The sequence below is a fragment of the Humulus lupulus genome, chromosome X (assembly GCF_963169125.1).
Source record: "Humulus lupulus chromosome X, drHumLupu1.1, whole genome shotgun sequence".
NCBI classification, from domain to species: domain Eukaryota; kingdom Viridiplantae; phylum Streptophyta; class Magnoliopsida; order Rosales; family Cannabaceae; genus Humulus; species Humulus lupulus.
Genome location: NC_084802.1, coordinates 195,689,310 through 195,711,318, shown reverse-complemented (window position 1 = coordinate 195,711,318; position 22,009 = coordinate 195,689,310). Strand labels below are relative to the sequence as shown.

The window sequence follows — 22,009 nt, the reverse complement described above, 5'->3', positions numbered from 1 at the left end:
TTTAAGCCTTGTGATTTAAATTTTAAAAAGACGTGATTTATATTTTAAAGAGTCATAGTTTAAATTTTAAGCCTTATGCTTTAAAGTTTAAGTCTTGTGGTTGAAATTTTAAAAGCATGCCTTGTGATTTAAATTTTAAGAAATCGTGGTTTAAATTTTAAGGCTTGTGGTTTAAATTTTAAAGAGTCGTAGTTTAAACATTAAGCATTGTGATTTAAATTTTAAGCTTTGTGGTTTAGATTTTAAGTATTGATGTTAAACTTTTAAGGAGTCGTAGTTTAGATTTTATGTCTTTAGGTTTATATTTTAAATGATTGTAGTTTACATTTTAAGTTTTATGGTTTAAATTTTAAAGAGTTTTAATTTAGATTTTAAGTCTTGATTTTTACATTTTAAAAAATAATTTCTCATAGATTGAATATAATCCTATGAACATAGTTGTCACACCTATATATGACAACATAAAAGTTTTAGTTTTGCAATTGCAACTTTAGTTTTTATGAGTTATTTTAACAAACACTTAGAATGCATTTCAAAACTAGCACTATTTGAGTCTAGTATGAGTTGTTATGAACCTAAAATTCTTATTTAGATATTTTAACAAACAATTAGAATGCATTTCCAATTTAACTATAATATGACACATATAATACACATTACAATAATACTCAGAATTATGTACTCAAATAAAAGTAATTTGAGAAGTCTCATAATAGTTATATATAAAGTTTAATTAAATATATTTAGTGTTTAATTTTAATTAACTAGTTCTAAAAAAAAAAATAAGTAGTTCTTAACTTTTCCCATTATTATTATGTGATGGATGATAGTTTAACCGGCCAACTAATAATTTATAGGGTCCAACCATGCGGCTCGAGTAGGAACCTAACCCACCATCCTATTATGTTCTTAATTACACAATAGGAACAATAGCATGCATATAAATAGATCCTTACATGCTAATCACCATATTCCGTGATCCAGCAGTTCATATAAAATATTCTACCATATGACTCTAGCTGACCCAATAATCTTACTGCTTTCCTCTATTGAGATCTCGTTTCACTTGTTTGTGATCACAACATCAAATAAAAGATGGTGGAGCTGGACATTTCTGTGCAAAGCTACAATGGAGATTTGTTGTTTTGAGCCCTAGGAAGTATAAGATGAAAGTGGAGATGCTCTATTTTTACCAATTATTCCAAAAAATAAAAATAAATTATCAGATATCTAGCCTCATAATATTTGCAATCTGATAATTAACAACATTTATTTTATTCATTCTAAATTTTTTTGAGCATTGATGCAGGTTCAGGCTCAAAATTTGAGACTGAAGGAGAATATGTGAGGCATTGGCTACCGGAGTTAGCAAGAGTATCCACTGAGTGAATTCATCATCCATGGGATGCACCTAATTCTGTACTTAAAGCTTCAGGTGTAGAGTTGGGGTTCAACTATCCAAAAACAATCATTGAAATTGACTTGGCTAGAGAAAATTTTCTAAGGCTATAACGAAGATGTGGGAACTACAAGCAGCTGGATGCAGGATCAAATGGCGCAGCAGACAAAGAAGTCGTTGGCTATTACTCTCTCTGAGTACTACCTCTAGCATAAGTAATTAGTTGCTCTTTCTTGTTTACATAATGCACTCAACGTGTTTGTGGAAATGCCCCACTGACTTCTCTAATGAAGAAAACATTTGGGAACACATCACCGCTTCTTTTCCTTCTAGGCAAGATAGTCAATATTTTTCTCTCCTATTAGGTATATAAGTAGTGTATGTTTGAAATTTGTTGCTTAATGGTTTTGGATCAAATGTGGTTTTATTTATATATATCCCTTTCCACACTACCCTATTACCGCATTTCCATACTATAATATTCTTATCATTTCAAACATATTTCAGGACTTCTCATAATAACTTATGCGACACTAAACTTAGTGGATCGGCACGACTCGGAAATACTTCTCTATCTTGTTATGTTTTGTGCCATGGTTGTGGAGTTCCGCATGACTTGCTTTAACTTTGATATAAACTGTCCCAAATTCAAATATCAATTCAGGAACCTTTCTGACATTGGGAAAGATGAGAGGTGACCTTAGGAATTTGTGGAGCAAAGGTGACCCAGACAGACGTGTCCACTTGTACAGCAAATGAATTAGAGGAAGATTAGTAGGAAACGCACTTTTATTCACTTATTGTATAATATAACTATAGGTTGGTTTCTATCCTATATGTATAATATATTCCTTGGCTTTACGAAATATGGTGAAAAACACTCTGAAACACTTTTTATTATCGCATGTGTTTTTTATCCTTATATAAGACGTCTGGGTAGTTTGGGATTGGTTGATGAAGCTAATGTATTGTTTGATCAAGTTAAGAAGAAGGGCCTTTGTGTTCCTAATGATTATAGCTATAATTGTTTGTTGGAAGCATCATATCAGTCCAGTTCGATTGATTTGTTAGAAATGAGGTTTCAGGAAATGGATTCTGGGTGAGGGAGATCAGTAAGTACACGTTGACCCCGATATTAGGAGCTTACAACAATGCAGGTAACTTTGAAAAGGCTTTGAATATTTTCCATCAAATGCTTGAGAGGAACTGGGTCGATGCCCATGTGTTTTCTATCCTTATATTAGTAATTATGGTAGCACTTAGTCTTTAACTTGTATAGAGCCTATACTTAATCAATGTTAGTTTTTGGTTCAGAGCTTGAAATACAGTAAGGGTGGAAAAAAGAAGAGTGAACTATCAGTGTAATGAGATAATTAAATGCTTTGTTCATTTTATAATCTAAAGCTTTATATGCTAATTATTATAAACTTTGAACAAACATTTACCTAAAGTACTATTTTTTTAGGGATACAAATTGATGAAATTGCAATGATAACATTTTAAGGTGAAGCTTTCCCAGCTTATAATAGATATTTATGCTCAAGTATTGTACAAGTCAAATTACATCATATTCATTATTCAAATAGTATGTGAATATGAATGAAAGTGATAATAAAATCAGTAAAAATAGAGATAATACTTATATATGTAAATAAAATTTGGGTTATTATAATTTCATTATCAATGAAACCAATAACTCACTTCATATAATTCCATTGGCAAGAAATAAAGTTTAGCTGATTTTCTTATGATGAACATTTTTCATTTTATTTTATTTGTTTCTTATCTTTGATGGGCTTTGTTCTGTTTTACTTTTTGAGTTTGGTTGTAATGTGCTTTTCTTTTGTCATGGCAGCTACTACATTTGATTCTGTGACTGAGTTCTATCTCCTCTGCTTCTACCTCATATACGTATAAGCACGCATATCTTTATACATATGTGAATTTTGTTTGTTTAAATTTCTGATATGTTTTTTATGGATTGAAGAATATGAAGAGGAAGGGTTGCATTTCTTCATGGGAATATAGTGAATTTGGTTCATAAATTGAGAACCACCTTTTGGATCTGTATCCATTACTGTCTACGACAGTTCAACAAAAAAATTTCAATACTGCATCATTGTAAGTTTTACATTGTATTTGATGAATTATAGCCAATTGTTTTTCATATAAAAGGAACTCTTATTGGGAAATTTGACTTTTTATGCTTAATATGGGGTTGTAATTCAAAAAAATATTAGGCATTTTTATCATTACAAAATAATGCCAATTCATTTTAGGATACCCAAATACCCCTCACATTTTGAACCTCCCACTTGTCTCTTCAGTTTTCCCTCTCTCTCTTTCTCTCGGTACTCTTCAGTTTTCCCTCTCTCTCTTTCTCAGTGCCCCCACCGACGTCGATCCTCCAACTCCCCGCACGAAAACCGCCGTCATCGACTGCCCGAGACCGACAGTGATTCTCCAACTCCCTCGTCGATTCCCCGAGACCCCGCACGGCGACGATTCCTGAACCCAACTCCGAGTTGATTCCCCGAGACCTCCCTCCTCCGCCTCAGCGGTCCCTGACCCACTAAGGTCGATCTCCCTTATTGTATTCAGATGTGCATATGGTGTGTGTATATATATGATTATATGTATATATTTTTTTAATTTTTTGTGTGAATGTTGTGACTTTTTTCTTTTTGAGCATATTGATCTGCTTTGTTTGAGTATTTTGGAATGGGTATGTTGAAAGACGACTATGAGTTTTTGCCTAGTTTTTTTGATGTTGCTCGATGGTTCGATGGGGGGTTCGATGTTATTCGATGGGTAGGCATTTAGGGGGTTCGATGCATACTCGATGGGTACTCGATATGGGTTCGATAGGTTAGGTCATTTGGGGTTTAAGGTTTGTGCTTCTATGATTTGATACATGCTCGATCATGGTTCGATGCATGCTCGATGGTCATTCGATGCATGCTCGATTGGGTTCGATAGGGTAGGCCCATTATGGGTTCCAAGTTTAAACCTAAGAAATTAGATGCATGCTCGATGGGGGTTCAATGCATGCTCGATGGAGTGGGTTTTATGTTGGATTCGACGGTGGTTCGATGGTGGTTCGATGCAGGCTCTAGGGTTGTTCGATAGTGGTTCGATGGGTGTTCGATGCATGCTCGATGGTCATTCGATGCATGCTCGATTGGGAACCCATAGGGTAGGCCCATTATGAGTTCCAGGTTTAAACCTAAGAAATTAGATGCATGCTCGATGGGGGTTCGATGCATGCTCGATGGATTGGGTTTTATGTTGAGTTCGATAGTGGTTCGATGCATGCTCTAGGGTTGTTCGATAAGGGTTTGATGGGTGTTCGGTGGGTACTCTATAGGGGTTCGATGGGTGTTCGATGCATGTTCGATAAGGGTTCGATGGTTGCATGTATGTTTATTGATGGATTTTTCACGCGACTTTGTTTAACTGTATTATTTTTATCTTTATTTTTTGCAGATGCTGAAGTTTCTTTTACCCTTGACAGATCACTTTCCTAGACGAGTCACATATAGGGCAATGGTTACTTTAAAACAATCAATGACAAGTTTGAGGAGCTCGGGTTGATAGAATGGGTGAAGGAATCCCCTTTCAAACAATTTTTCATGGCTGAGAAGTTAGACTTCTCTGCATCTCTCATACATCAATTAATGTTGCGCAAGATCCAGTGTATCAAAGAGGATGAGTTGCATTTACATTTGGGATCTAGACCCTGTAGATTTGGTAGAGGCAAGTTTGCTTTGGTTACGGGGTTGAACTTCAGTTCCGGGCCATCTGAGACTGATTTGAAGAAAACTTGACTAGTGACCGCTTAATCAAGGAGTACTTTAATGATGAATACACAGTGAAGATAATGCATTTGGAGGCTGCTTTAAAAAACTGCATTGTAGTTGAAGATGCCTACAAGTTGGGCCTGTGTTTCTTTGTTGATGGGGTTTTACTTGCACGAGAGGGCAAGTTAAATGTCTGGATAGATTCGCTGAAGATGGTGGAGAACACTGAGTACTTCTTTACTTACCCATGGGGGAAGGTGTCTTTTAACAAGCTTATGGATTCATGTAAAAAAGACATGCATCATCAGAAGAGGAACTATGAGAAGAAGGAAGTTAAGGGGAAACAGAAAGAAGCAAAATACACTTTGTATGGTTATGTCCCTGCATTGCATTATTGGACATACGAAGCCATCCAGCAGTTTGCATGTGAGTATGGTATTAACCATGGAAACCAGTTTCTGAGGATGCTCAGTTGGTTGAGCAATAAGGAGCGTCCTATTTCGAAGGCCGACCTTGCACCGATGTTCAAGAAGACGAGTGTAAGTTCTGCTATATTATGTCAAAATAGAGTATTCTTTGGTGGTTTCAAACTAACTTATTGTTTTGTATTTGATGCAGTTGATTGTGTTGTCCATGTTGAATCCCCAGCCTTCGGAGATAGATTATTATAGCGCTCTGACGGAGGGTGATGCTCCCTTGTATCCCGGGTTGGGCCAAGAAGAAGAGGCAGAAACTCCCATTGATTTTGAGAAGGTGGCGGAGATAGCTGCTGAGATTGTGAAGGTAGCCAATATTTTTGTTGATGGCCCTGATGATGAGGATACCCCAATCCCCATCGACTCCACACCCTCGGCCTCAGCCCCATCGGTACACCCCAGTCCTGATCAACCTGATTTACGGGAGGTGTTGGAGAGGTTGGAGCGAGTCGAGAGTCGTCAGGATACCATCCTAAAGAACCAGGCGGTCATCATGGATGATGTCAATAAGATCTTGACATTTGTACAAGATCTTCCAAATGATTCTGATTCCGACTCACTTGACCTCCCAGATGATTTTGTCGTACATGACATAGGCACTCCTCCCCCGATAGTACTCACAGCAAATCCTGCGACCCCAGGTGTTGCTATTATAGAACCTAGGGATGTTGCTGGTGTAGAGTTTGAATTGGCCAAGAGGAAAAGAAGCAAACCTAAGAAATTTGAAGACTACACTGACCCAACCAGAAAGAAAGCTCGTTTGGATGCGATTGATGACGTGCCATTAGTCCTCGACCCTTTAAAGAAGCCACTTGCTACACAGTACAGGATGGTCGACAAGTGGTTGCTTGGAGATATTCCGAACAAGACGAAGAGGGATGTCCAAACTAGTGTGTATGGTCCGAGTTGGTTTCTGACGTTGAAGACACCAAAGTTTTGGATCGATGATGGGGTAAGTAATTTTATTAATACTTGTTATCTAGTATAAACAGTGGGTTCGATGTTGGTTCGATAGGGTTTGATGTGGGTTCGATTGGGGTTGTAGTAGCATTAAATTTGGTTCGATAGGGCTTCGATGGATAGAGGGAGATGGTTTGGTTCTAGTAGCTTTAAATGGGGTTCGATAGGCAAATGGTTTAGGTTCATGGGGTTCGATAAGAGTTCGATAGGGGTTTTGATAGGGGTTCGATGGGGGTTCGATAGTGGTTCGATAGGGGTTCGATGGGGTTTCGATAGTGGTTCAATAGGGGTTCGATAGGCAGATGGTTCGAAGTGGTTCATGGGGTTCGATAGGGGTTCGGTGGGGTTCGATAGGCAGATGGTTTTGGTTCATGGGGTTCGATAGGGGTTCGATGGGGGTTTCGATAGGCTGATTAATTATTTTCCTATCATTTTTGCAGCATATTGATGCGGCCAAGCATATGCTACGTAGGCGTCGACAGTTCTATCTCGGGGCGTATCGACAAGATGCTGTTGTGATGAATATTATGTTCTCACAAGTGGTACCGACCCGTTATGATGCATATCAGAATGCCAAGGAAGCGGATAAGAAAAGGTTTTTGTGGGATTCAGTGATATCAATGATTACGGGAATTGACAATCAATTTCTGGCATCGTGGAAGGGAGTAAACACTGTATATTGGTGCCAGAACTACCTTCAAGCGCATTGGTTTGCAGTTGAAGCCTACATTTCTACTTGGGCTCTGAATGTTTATGATTCAGATGTGACTGTGATAAGTGATAAACAACTGCAATCGTTTATGAAGTCACAGTCTACTTTGTTCCCATCGTTGTTATTGCAGTCACAACTTTTCAAGGACGACCCTCAGTTGACGATTCCACCTGGAGCTAAAAGATGCAAAAAGTTCAATGTGCACCGCATGCCAGTTGATTCAGTACCCCAAACCAAAGTCAGGTAATCAAAATTCTAGTTTTTATTCAAGTTTTTAAAATTAAATTCTATGTTGATTTTGTTACTAATGCAGTTTATGTTCCGTTCACAGTGGAGGTTGTGGTGTATACGTCATCAAGCACATCGAACACTTATTGGGTAGACTACCACTTCATACGATCTGCGATGACAACATGGAGTTGTTCAGAAACAAATGGACAGTTGACTTATGGTATCATAATGTTAGACATTGAACATTCTCTTTTTGTTATATTTATTTGCTTAAAATTTAGGTTATTAAGAATTTTTTTTGAGTCGAGCATCTTTTTATTAACGACAATTAACGACCAAAATTCATTAATGACAATAACAAAACAAAACAAAAAATAACCTTCAACTTCAAGTTTAAATAAAATACAACAAAAAATAAACTCAAAGCCGAGATTTGCATGAGGACTTGTTGTGGCCACGACCACCACATCTACTGCACTTATGCATTGTAACTGGTTTTTCCCCGCCGGATGGCCAACGGTTTGTCCTTGGTCTTCTTAGCTTTGGCTTTTTTGGACGACCAACTTGTTGCTTCTCTATGGGTACACCAACTACCATATTCTTAATGTCATCTGGAAGTATCCAGTCATCCTCGTTCCCAGTTGGGTATATGGTTTAATTCCTCCATGACTCAATGGTGTAAAACGGTGAACACAGAGTAAATGATCACTCCACGCTCTATAGCTGCTGCAGCTGCATGGGGACAAGGTGTGCCTATGAGCTGGAATACCCCACATGAGCATGATTTCGTCATCAAATTCACCTCAGCATCGCTGTCTGCACCAGTTACATGAAACTCGAATTGACCAAGGGCATAGACATTCATGAACCTTCCTTTGTTAGCATTGTTCGATACATCTGCCTCCATCAGGATGGATAATTTGGTGGTAGTCTTCTCTGTCACACTACGTCGTTCAGAAAACCAAGACTGTAGTGTGAACCGAATGAATTCCAAAAAAATTGTAACTGGAAAGGTTCTTACATCCTTGGTCTTGTTGTTGAAGCTTTCAGCGTAGTTGCTTGTCATTATATTGTATCGTTTTCCAGGAAAGAAAGGACGAGACCACTTATCGAAACCAATTCCCTCCAAATAGGCAGCTATAGGAGGATCCATTCGCTTAATATTTTCAAAATGCTTTAGAAATTCGGTCTTCTTCCATGCATAAGCTGCTGCCCACATCTCACTGTGACAGTGATTAGTCTTGAACTTGGCTTTCACATTCATATTGATGTGATAGTAGCATGCGCCGTGGCAGGCATCAGGAAAGACAACCTCTAGAGCATGAATAATACTAGCATGCCTATCTGACACGAAAGTCAAGTCATCAACGTCCCCAATGGCTTCCTTCAACTTCGTCATGAAATATTTCCATGAGTTGTGGTTCTCACTATCCACCAACCCGAACGCAATTGGATATAAATGATTATTCACATCCAAAGCAACGACACATAGCATGTGGCCACCGTACTTATTCTTCAAGAACGTGCTAGCCACACATATCACAGGACGACAAAATCTGAATCCCCTCCTACAAACTCCAAGGGCAAAGAAGCAATATAGGAAACGACCATCTTCAGTGACAAAATCAGTAATTGTACCTGGATTCTTTTGCTGCAACATGTGCAAGTAGGATGGCAACTTGCAATACGAATCCTCATATGTCCCCCCAACATACGTAAGTGCCTTCTCTCTATATCTCCATGCCTTTTCATAACTCATATCAATACCAAATTTTTTCTTCATATCCTCATTTATGTTGTTTTCCATGTAACTGGTCCCATCAACTGCATATTTTTTCTTTATGAGGTGTCCAACGACCCACGGTGCAGCTTGACGTTGACCTTTTTGTCGCACTTCTAGTGAGCATGTGTGTACGCTCTTGTATACCGTGATCTCAAACATGGGGGACATTGGTAGTTTTTTCCCTCTTAGTCTCCAACAATAGTCAGGATCTTTGCATGTGATATACCACACGTCAGTACCAGACTTTCTCACCATATACTCAAAGTTATTCTTCATTGCAAATATAGCAGTTTTGGTTTTTAAATCAATCTTGTCCTCAAAAGTCTTCCCAACATATATTTCTCCCATTGGTCCACCAGATGATGAGGAATGAGTTTTAGCAGATGCCTCAATATCTTCTTTTGTAAACATTGGGGCACTCCATCTGGTGTGATCTTCTCTTGATACAATTGTCTCCCTCCACCCAGTGTTATCTTCTGTCCTAGCAGGTTGATTACTGCTTTGAGCAGGTGCTCGACGTCCTTGAGTTGGGAGGTGTGCCTGTGCAAGAGGCAGTCCGACTCTTCTTCTACTTGTTGGGCTTGAGAAATGTCTAACTTCTCATTTGAAACATCTACACTATAATACGAGTCATCCTTGGAACCATCACCATTATCTTCAAAGCAATTACCAACTGTATCATCATTCACATAGGGATCGTACTCATATGCCTCAAACACACCTGTGGGACCTCCTTGTGGTATATCAAGCTGAATAGTAGCCATCGGATCAGTAACTAGAACAAAAGTGCCCACCTCGCTAAGATGCTTGTAACTGCTACCTGCAGGAGATGGATCAACACCGGTAGTGTCTTTTTTGTTCACACTAGGAGAAGGATCTGATATGACATTCTTCTTAACTGGAGTCACACATAAGACTACCCGTTCTTTCAAGCTTATTCCTAAGAATACATGAACTTGACGATCATTCCTCAATTGAACCGGTGCAAATGGTTGGTTGCCGCATACGTATGAGTTTCAATTCATACACCTCTCTATCCACCTGAAATGTCTCGTGCAGTATGTCAAGTAGTTGCAAGTAAGTGACATCATTCTCTAATGGTATCACTTCACCTTCAGCATCCTTAAAATACAATTTCCCACCATTTGTTTCCCAAACATCGTTGTAAGAAACACATACGTAAACAGTAGAACCTGAAATAAAAAAACACAAATACAATTAGCTGAAAAATAGATGGTAAGAAATGGTATTTTAACGATGTTGAAAAACATGACTATCGAGCCTGCATCGAGCAGGCATCGAGCCTCCATCGAGCATGCACGAAATAGTGAGAATGCACATTACCATCAAGCTTGCATTGAGTAGGTATCGAGTAACCATCGAGCACAACATGCAATGTAAAAAATGATGTGCCATCGAGCATCCATCGAGCATGCATGAAATAGTGAGAATGCACATTACCATCGAGTACCCATCGACTAGGTATCGAGTAACCATCGAGCACAACATTCAACCGTAAAAATTGATGTTCCATTGAGCCTGCATCGAGCAAGCATCGAACAAGCATCGGGCTGTAGGAAAAACTCAATGCAGGATCTTTATTTATTTTCATGCAATTTACATATTATCAAACAAACATGCAAATTCCTAGAACATGCTCCTATGAAATTGATACAAATACAAAGTAAAGTAAAAACTTACATTACACAGCGGAACTGGAACAACTCCATCCTTCAATCTCTCTAACCCTTGATTCCTTTCTGTAGCAGAGTATTATCAAGAGATTGAACAAGATCAGCAACACAGTCTTCCTCACCAAGCCTTTGATCAACCTAGAACTAGTGTGTGCTAGTTCTCAACACATGAGATAGAGATCTAGAAAAGAAGAAGAGAATGTGGCTAAGAAAGGATTAGAGTGTCTAGGTTTTCACTTACCCAAATCAACTGAGACTGACTTGCTTCCCAATGAAAACCCTAGATATCATATTCCTTATATAGGCAACTTAATGAGATTTATTTAAATTTAAATTAATTAAAAATAATAAACAAAAATAAATGCCTTGGGCTGCCATAAATAGACTTGGGCCCAATCTCTTTGTTTTGAATTTAAATCCCAACTGGGCCTAAATTCAAAACCTTTTATTTATTTTTTAATTAATTAATTAAATCCTTATTCAAATTAACTAATTATAATTTGAAACTTGATTTAATATTATTTATTTATATTGATACCAATTTATCAATATTAATAAATTTACCCAAAAATTCTCTTTTATTCTCTAAATCTCATATCTCTATAAATTTTCCAAAATTGACATAGTCAACTTTAAAAATCCTAATTGATAATTAAATCAATTAATTGAGACATTCTAGATGATTTACTCAAAGGTGATGCGGGGATCATGGATCCATGAAATCAAGCTCCAACAAGTTACTGTGAATTTATTTACGAATAATTTCACTACCTTATTAATTCCTCGTGACTCCACTATAGACTCGAAATTGAACTCTTGAATTCATAGAACGTATTTTCAAAACCATAAATACGTTATCCATTGTTATAACCATTACAATCAGTCAATCCTCTATCGATGACTTACTAACGAGCTGGGTGCATATTACCGTTTTACCCCTCATCAGTATTTTATCCTTAACTCCCACTAAATTCCTTATAAATGATATTTCCGTGAACTTAATCACAGAAATGAGATCTCAATCATTTAACCTTTTGAACAAAGCAATTAAGGAAATCATCTTTTTACTTCTCATACAGAAGTTATAGATTTCGTATCTATGAATAATACTCTCACTCAATTACACTAATAAATCTCCAAGATGTAAGTATGGGCTAGACCGTAGGGTAAGCTGGTAACGAACAAGTCAAAAGATTTAAATAATATAATTAGCAGAATATTATCACTCAGAATTAAGATCGACTTAATATATGGTCAACGTTGTGACATTGATTAGATTCGATAACAACGATACTTATTTATCAATCAATAATCAATATCGGTCCTAGTCCGATGTAACTAAATACATTCGATCTTATCTACTTGGTCGATGCCTTGGACAAGACATCACACCCTGAATGTGTAAGTAGATCATATCGTAGATTGCCTAATCAGTGAAAATCCAATGCACTGATCTAATCTTAGGACTCGTTCTTTTGAACATATAATTACAACTATAATCCACTGTGACCTAGTTACTATAATTGTAACTATCCATATGTTCGAGATTTTATAAATGTTTGTATTATTTCAATAATCATGTAATAAAACAAGAAAGCAACACGGTTGTCAAACTAAAGGATTTCTACTACTTTTATTGATAATATGAAATCATGCTACATGTCCGACATGGTTTTATAAGGGCATAAAACCCAACAAACTCCCACTTGCCCTTTTAAAACAAATGGGACATGTTTCTCAAAACCATGCATTCTACATGCTTCACAATTATGTTTTCTGCTTATATCTTTGTAAAGGGATATGAAAGATTGCCTTACAATACTATCTTCATCACCTTCACTTCACACCTTCGCCACACATCCTCGATAATGTGGTACTTTCTCTCTATATGCTTTGTTGTTTTGTAGCTTCGAGGTTCTTTCGAATTCGCTATTGCCTCATTACTGTCACTAGACAAAATGAGTGGTTTATCCATTTCTGGAATAACACCGAGATCCATACAGAACTTCCTTAGCCAGACTATTTCCTTAGCCGCCATAGACGCAACTATGTACTCAGCCTCCAAAATGGATTCTAAAATGGTAGATAGCTTAACGCTTCTCCAAATCATAGCTCCACCCCCAAGAGTAAACACATTTTTCAGAAGTAGACTTCTTGTCATCAACATCAGTCTAAAATCTGAATATGTGCGGCCTAACAGGTAGAAAGATCCACCTGAAAAGACTAACATATAGTCTCTAGTTCATCAAAGATACCGACTTCCATCTATTGTTTATTTCCAAGGTTTTACTGACACTTGCTCACCACTCCCACTGCATAGAAGATATTCAATCACAACACACAACATAGCATGCATTAGACTTCTAATTTCAAATGCATAAGGAATTCGTTACATCTTTTCTTTCTCTTGAGGAGTCTGTGAAGACTGCTGCTTAGAAAAATAAATTCCATGTCAAGACACTAAACATCCTTTCTCGGAATTTGTTACAGAGTAATGAACAAGCACCTCACTAAAGTAGGTCGCTTGAGTTAGAGCTAAAGTTCATTTATTTATTTCCCTGATGTTCTGGATACCAAGAACACGATTTGCTACAACGAAATCTGGAATTTCGTTTCTAGCCAGTTCTTTATGTTTGATAATTTCTTGACATTGTTTCCAATGAATAAGATATCATCTACATAAAGGATTCAAAACACCACAATGTCTTTTTCCCTAAGTTGTCAAACACAAGGGTCAACTACATTTTGTTCAAAAACTCAAGTCTTAATGTTTCCATTTAACCTTAAGTTCCAGGAGCGCGAAGCTTGTTTAAGTCCATAGATTGACTTACTCAGCTTGCCGAATTTCTTGTCCAACTACTTTAAATCCTTCTGATTGATGCATGTTAATTGTCTCATCAAGATAGCCATTAAAAATGCTTCTTTGATGTCCATTTTCCTTATCTCTTAATCAAGAGTTGTGGCTATGGATAAGAGTATACTAAATGAATTTTAACATGGCTACTGGAGAAAAAGTTTTCTCTAAGTCAAATTTCTCTCTCTGCCACGAGTCGAGCCTTTAATGTCTCGACCTTTCTATCAGCTCCTCTCTTCTTCTTATAGATCCTCTTGCACCCCATAGGCCTAAAGTCCAATGGCACATCTACAAGATCTCAGAAAAATTAAGAGTACTTAGACTTTATTACCTGGTACTTGGCTTTGAGTCAAAAAATCCCTTTCAGACTTACCAATTTCCTATTTAAAGGCCAACGAATCATTGTTACTTGTGTCCCCACTCAACTTGTGGGTTTCACTATCCAAATCATAGGTACCGGGTTCCAAGAAATCCTCCCACTATGACGAGGCATCGTAACTTTCTGACTTGGATTAGTGGTTTCTGAATGTACCTTGTTATCATCGACTTGCGTCGGTAAGGATGGAACAATAGTTTATCATTTTTCCATCTAATACTATTTTGCTATGAGACTTGAAATTCATTATGTAGTCATTATCCAGAAAAGTAGCATTTGTAAAGCCAAACACTTTCTTGTCTACTGGACTATGAAACAGACCACCCTGAGTACCTTTAGAATAGCCATCAAACAAGCAAACCCTTAGCTCATTGTTCTAGCTTTCTACCTTTTTCCTCATGACAAAAACATGACACCACCAAATTCCATAATGACGTAAACCAAGTTCACGACCATTTCATAATTCTAGTAGTGTCTTGGAGACAACTTTTGAGACGGCACAACATTTAAAAAAATATCACATGCGGTCTAGGTAGTATGTCTCCAGAAAAGATCTGGGTAAGAAGTTGGTAGAGATTAATAGCTTATCATAGAACACACATTTTCATAAACGTGCGATTCACACCGCTCATCAACACTGTTCTGTTGCGGAGTCCTTGGCGCAGTTGTTTTAGACAAATCTTCAAGTTCAATTAAATGATCTTGGTTCTGATTATCCAAATATCCTCCACCCCTATTAGATCGCAAGATCTTTAACATTTTACCTAATTTGGTTTTAAAGCCATAGCAATGAATTCTTTGACTTTCTTAACAAATTTGCAGAATTCCTATGCTTTAGGTACTTACATGAGTCTCTAGAGCAATCGTCGATGAAGGTGACAAAATACTCATAACCACCCCTCGCTTGAACATTCATATGTCCCCAGACATTTGAACATACTAGCCCTAGTGGTTCTTTAGCCCTTTCTCTTATCACAGAGAATGGATGCTTTGTCATTATGCCCTCGAGACTAGATTCACAAACAGGTAGGTCACCCTAGGTGAGTTCCCTCAAAGGCCCAGCCTTTGTTAGTCTTTGAATCCTATCATAACAAATATGACCAAAGCGAAAATGCCAAAGGTACATCATTTCTAACGTTATTGACCTTTTGTCGTTTAACGGTCCTAGAATTAGCTGTCTTAAACAACTCATTATTTATAACATAGGGTTCGTTTAATTGCAATAGGTATAGCCTGTTTTTCATACATCCACCCCACAATTCACATCCATTTAAAGAAATAGGATTTTATTACCTGTGAAAGTAACTACAAATTGTTGTTGATGTAATAAGAAAAACTTAAATTAAAATTTTCATTGAAAATTAGAATAAAATAAACATTGTCTTAAAACAATATATTTATTTCCAAAAATTCATTCAAGCTTATCCTTTTGTCTTGTTTGATACGAACAACCCTTGATGGATACCAAGCCGTGGCTTTTTATCCTTCATGGCTTTCCCAATGCTAAAAGTGTAAAAAGGTACATGCATGTGTTAGTAGATTATGATTCAGCGATCCAAAACCGAAGTATCATCCTCTAAAATCACATGCATCCAAGACAAATTTAATTATTTTGGGTTCCATATGCCTTGAGTTCCAGGCAATCTTGTTCCAATTCTCAGTCTCATTGCAGTTGGAAACACTCCCATTTTTGTGTACTTATAATGAGGCCTTGCTCCAAGATGCCTTGCAGCATTTGGTGCCTTGCCAGTTGACTTCTTGTTCTTTTTGTATGAATTTCTTCCTCTCTTGCTCTTCGAAGAAGAAGCTCAAAACAGCTTCTCCTTGAGCTTGTTTAGTAGTATTAGTATTCTTTCATTTGCTCAAACTACCATCATCAATCCTCTTTGAAGGATTTGGTGATCGTTGCATGGGAAAAATAGGAATATCTTTGATTATCACGAACTCATTGTTGTCTAAAATCAACACCATGTTGATGTTGGACAAACATTTCGTGAGGTTCTCACCATAGAGTAACATTTTAGAGATCAGAGAGAGTATGAGGTGGGAAGCCTAGAGCTTCTATTATCAACTGAGTAGAAATCAACGTATTGCTTGACAAACATTTATTCATTAAATATTTTAGAAATAGCATAACATACAAAATGTTTTGAGATAAGCAAAATACTAAAACACTTATCTTTTATTTCTTAGGTACTTTAGCTAGCCATGAACCCATGTGTCCCGGTAGGCGAGAGTCACAAATATTCACGTAGTTAAATAGAGAAACATCTCAATTAATAAAACATCATAGACTTTTATTAACTACCTATTCCATCAGATCAAAGTAACGGAAACTCATGTGTCCCGGTAGGCGAGAGTCACAAATATTTCTTACTTTATGAGTTTGACCCACGGTTTCGATTATTATAGACTTAATTCCTATAGTCACCGTAGGGATGAGTCTATAGAAGGTCCATCTATAACCATCTATCCTAAGAAATTTAACCATGTTAAGAAGTCCAGTGAACACCTTCCGTAGGGAGACGAAATCAAAGCGCCATGAGGCCCTACTGAACTCTAACCTTGTTAAATCAACGGTGGAGATCGAATTGAAAATTTTTAAAACTCCTTATTAAATATTTTAGTATTTTATTCTTTTTGAAAAAATATCAACTTAGATTTTCCAAATTATCAAAATAATCAATAAACCAACTAAGGTTTGTCAAATTATAAAAATAATCAACAAACCATAGTTTATAAATTTTCCATTAATTCTAAAATTACCACTGAAAATTAATCCAAAAATTAGAATCAATATGTTTCTAATCAATTATTAGGTCCAACTAAAAAGAATAACCTAATACAATTAAGTCCAACTTAGGTAAATGGGCCTTAACAATTCGAGCTTGCATGAAGGAGAGCTGAGTTTAGTATGTTGGACCCACTACTAAGGCTCCCTAACTTCCACACAAAGCCCAAAAAGACAAGAATTTGAACATTTGTTTTATTAATTGTTATTCAATTGATTAGGCCCAATCTAATAATGCAAAGAAAATGGGCCTTCACAAGTGGAACCACCCACAAGAGAGGAATTTAAACTTTACATGTTCAATTGGGCCAAAATAAAACCTAACATTTTATGAAAGTTTTATTTGAGTTTTCCCACATTTTTAAATGCAAAAATTGGGCCATCATTATACTTATATTTAAAGCCCAAATGCAAAAAACAACTTAATAATGATGCTTGATATGTTAATAATTGGATGGGCCTAACATGTTATTCTATAAAGCATGTATTATTAAATTATGCAACTATACCACAACAATACACTATTTTGTAAAATACCATAATTAATTAACATAGAATTAATCGGACAAATTAAATATAATTAATTAAACAAGTTACAAAATATTAAATTAATTAAAATAGAATTTATTAAACAAAATTCAATTTCAAATAATTAATTTAACCAAGGTTGTTAAGTTGTTAGGAATGACAATATATTTTATTTTTAAATATTTTAACAAATTTTAAAAAATCAAAATATCTTTTAACCAAATTAAAAATATCTAGTATTATCTGATAACTGATTATAAATATTTTAAACAATAAAAATATCTTGAATAATCAGAAAACTAATTTTAATATTTTATTTATAACAAAATAAAAAAATATATATTAAAATATCTTGATTATCAGATAACAAATTCAAAATATTTTAAAAAGAAAAAATATCTATAAAATTATCAGATAATCAATTTTAAATATTTTAAACCTAACTGCACAAAATATCAAATTTTTTTTTTTTTTTTTGCGAAAAAATGCCGCGAGCGGGTTCCGGCACCGACGCCGTACGGACGTTCGTACGGATCCGTACGGCGTCCGTATGCCCGAGTCCCGGCGGCGACTCCATGCGTGCCTAACACACACATTGCAAAAAACAGTCCACAAAATTTTTTAAAAAAAAATATGTGCAGCTTTTAAATCCAAAACAAGTAAAAAACAACCAAATTATTGCTAAATTTACATAATAAAACATAACACATACACCAATAACATGTACCATCCAATTAACACCTAACATATCAATCAATTTCATACATGTTCATTCATGAAAATAAACTAGCAACCTATGGCTTTGAGGCCAAATGTAGGAAAAACTCATTGCAGGATCTTTATTTATTTTCATGCAATTTACATATTATCAAACAAACATGCAAATTCCTAGAGCATGCTCCTATGAAATTGATACAAATACAAAGTAAAGTAAATACTTACATTACGCAGCGGAACTGGAACAACTCCATCCTTCAATCTCTCTAACCCTTGATTCCTTTCTGTAGCAGAGTATTATCAAGAGATTGAACAAGATCAGCAACACAGTCTTCCTCACCAAGCCTTTGATCAACCTAGAACTAGTGTGGGCTAGTTCTCAACACATGAGATAGAGATCTAGAAAAGAAGAAGAGAATGTGGCTAAGAAAGGATTAGAGTGTCTAGGTTTTCACTTACCCAAATCAACTGAGGCTGACTTGCTTCCCAATGAAAACCCTAGATATCATATTCCTTATATAGGCAACTTAATGAGATTTATTTAAATTTAAATTAATTAAAAATAATAAACAAAAATAAATGCCTTAGGCTGCCATAAATAGACTTGGGCCCAATCTCTTTGTTTTGAATTTAAATCCCAACTGGGCCTAAATTCAAAACCTTTTATTTATTTTTTAATTAATTAATTAAATCCTTATTCAAATTAACTAATTATAATTTGAAACTTGATTTAATATTATTTATTTATATTGATACCAATTTATCAATATTAATAAATTTACCCAAAGATTCTCTTTTATTCTCTAAATCTCATATCTCTATAAATTTTCCAAAATTGACATAGTCAACTTTAAAAATCCTAATTGATAATTAAATCAATTAATTGAGACATTCTAGATGATTTACTCAAAGATGATGCGGGGACCATGGATCCATGAAATCAAGCTCCAACAAGTTACCGTGAATTTATTTACGAATAATTTCACTACCTTATTAATTCCTCGTGACTCCACTATAGACTCGAAATTGAACTCTTGAATTCATAGAACGTATTTTCAAAACCATAAATACGTTATCCATTGTTATAACCATTACAATCAGTCAATCCTCTATCGATGACTTACTAACGAGCTGGGTGCATATTACTGTTTTACCCCTCATCAGTATTTTATCCTTAACTCCCACTAAGTTCCTTATAAATGATATTTCCGTGAACTTAATCACAGAAATGAGATCTCAATCATTTAACCTTTTGAACAAAGCAATTAAGGAAATCATCTTTTCACTTCTCATACAGAAGTTATAGATTTCGTATCTATGAATAATACTCCCACTCAATTACACTAATAAATCTCCAAGATGTAAGTATGGGCTAGACCGTAGGGTAAGCTGGTAACGAATAAGTCAAAAGATTTAAATAATATAATTAGCAGAATATTATCACTCAGAATTAAGATCGACTTAATATATGGTCAACGTTGTGACATTGATTAGATTTGATAACAACGATACTTATTTATCAATCAATAATCAATATCGGTCCTAGTCCGATGTAACTAAATACATTCGATCTTATCTACTTGGTCGATGCCTTGGACAAGACATCACACCCTGAATGTGTAAGTAGATCATATCGTAGATTGCCTAATCAGTGAAAATCCAATGCACTGATCTAATCTTAGGACTCGTTCTTTTGAACATATAATTACAACTATAATCCACTGTGACCTAGTCACTATAATTGTAACTATCCATATGTTCGGGATTTTATAAATGTTTGTATTATTTCAATAATCATGTAATAAAACAAGCAAACAACACGGTTGTCAAACTAAATGATTTCTACTACTTTTATTGATAATATGAAATCATGCTACATGTCCGACATGGTTTTATAAGGGCATAAAACCCAACACGGGCATGCATGAAATATTGATAATGCACATTACCATCGAGCAGAACATGCAACCCTAAAATTGATGTGTCATCGAGCCTGCATCGAGCAGGCATCGAGCAACCATTGAGCATGCATGAAATAGTGATAATGCACATTACCATCGAGCACCCATCGAGTAGGTATCGAGTAATCATCGAGCAGAACATGCAACTCTAAAAATTGATGTGCCATCGAGCCTGCATCGAGCACAACCCAAACCCAGAAAATTCCCAGAAAACGCACATCGACAAAAAACTAGAAAAAACCCAAAAAAATTGTGCAAATATTGCTCAGATCTATTCGAAATGCCCAAAAAGTTTAAAGGAAACATCAATAATCCAAGTATTTAAGAAAAATTACTTATCTATGAAATTTTTCTCCAAGATTTCTCAACCCTTACTTTGGTCTTGATCCCCTCTACAAATGACTTTCTTAGTGGCGGTCCCTTGCTCGATGGGGTTCTACCGTGGTGCTCTTAGTGGTGGTGTGAGGTGAGGTGAGTGAAAGAGAGTGAGGAAGAAACAAGAGAAAGGAAGAGAGGAGGGAAGAGAGGAGATAGTTGTGAGATGGGTATTTTGGATATCCTAAAATGAATTGACATTATTTTGTAATGATAAAAATGTCTAGCATTTTTTTAAATTACAACCCCATATTAAGCATAAAAAATCAAATTTCCCCTCTTATTTTGGTTACTTTAAAACCACCGTCCATAACAAAAATATAAAGAAATTGTTTTATAACATTCGGAAATGATGGCATTTCCTAACTAGTCTCATATATAATACAAACCTTATTATATCCTATCCTTCTTTTTCAATTTTTCACGAGTTCTTTGATCTATTTTCCTATATAAATTGTCTTTTTCACTTCCCCAATCCCTTTATTCGTTGACTTGTTCAACCTATGCTGGCATGTTGGACCTTCATACTCTATTGACATGCCTCATTTTTGTTTCTCCACGCGTCCTCTGGACCTTTCAAGATGTGCATTTGGTCTTACAGTTCACTCTTTCTCCGCCATCAACTTCAATCTCTACGGACTCTTTCAAGGTTAGCATTTTCTTTTGGTTTCCTTCATTTTCTTAGCAAGTAGATTGTAGGAAGAAAATATTGAAATCAATTGATTGAAGCATTATTGTTATTAGGGGTGTACACGGTTTGATTTGGTGCAGGTTTAGAAATTTTTTTAAACCAAACTGCTCATGCGGTTTTTACAAAATGAAAAAACAAACTAAACCATTAAAATTAAAAAACCAAACCATAAATAAACGGTTTGGTTTTAACCAGGGTGTACACAGTTTGGTTTGGTGCGGTTTAAATTTTTTTTTAAACCAAACTACTCATGCGGTTTTTTCAAAATGAAAAATCAAACCAAACCATTAAAATTAAAAAAATAAACCATAAATAAACGGTTTGGTGCGGTTTTGTTTTAACCATATAACCAAATTATTAAAATTTAAAACTTTTTTATTATAAAATAATTAACTAAATAATTGTATTTAAATAATAATAATTTTAGCTTTACTTTTAAGACCATAAAAGTCTACAAGAAGTTTATTGTTTTTGTTGTCGTAAGTTTGAATATTTTGAATCATTTTATAGAAGAGAGAAAAATAAATATTTACTTTCTAAACAATGTGGGATTTTACATTTTTTTTTTAGTTTTAAAAACTTGTGCATGTATTAAATACTATTAAAAATATATTATAAACAATTAAAATGTTTGGCTTAGATGGTTTGATAGACTTTATAT

General features: G+C 35.6%; 1 protein-coding gene and 1 long non-coding RNA gene across 4 annotated transcripts; both read left to right on the top strand.

Annotated features, from left to right (window-relative positions):
• The first annotated feature begins 860 nt into the window (after window positions 1–860).
• LOC133804642 (uncharacterized) lies at window positions 861–3,803 on the top strand. 3 transcript variants are annotated; one of them, XR_009878557.1, is made up of 4 exons: window positions 861–1,614; window positions 1,907–2,218; window positions 2,485–2,556; window positions 3,255–3,803. It is a non-coding gene; the product is annotated as an uncharacterized LOC133804642 (long non-coding RNA). The 3 variants fall into 3 exon arrangements; XR_009878559.1 differs by lacking the exon at window positions 3,255–3,803 and having other exon boundaries at window positions 861–1,764; window positions 2,485–2,762; XR_009878558.1 differs by lacking the exons at window positions 2,485–2,556; window positions 3,255–3,803 and having other exon boundaries at window positions 861–1,764; window positions 1,907–2,408.
• Window positions 3,804–7,820, top strand: LOC133806575 (uncharacterized). Its single transcript, XM_062244663.1, has 5 exons — window positions 3,804–3,976; window positions 4,886–5,738; window positions 5,818–6,627; window positions 7,076–7,590; window positions 7,679–7,820. The coding sequence occupies exons 2-5, from the start codon at window positions 5,280–5,282 to the stop codon at window positions 7,818–7,820; spliced, it is 1,926 nt and encodes a 641-aa protein (XP_062100647.1). The 5' UTR covers window positions 3,804–3,976; window positions 4,886–5,279.
• The last annotated feature ends 14,189 nt before the right edge of the window (window positions 7,821–22,009 follow it).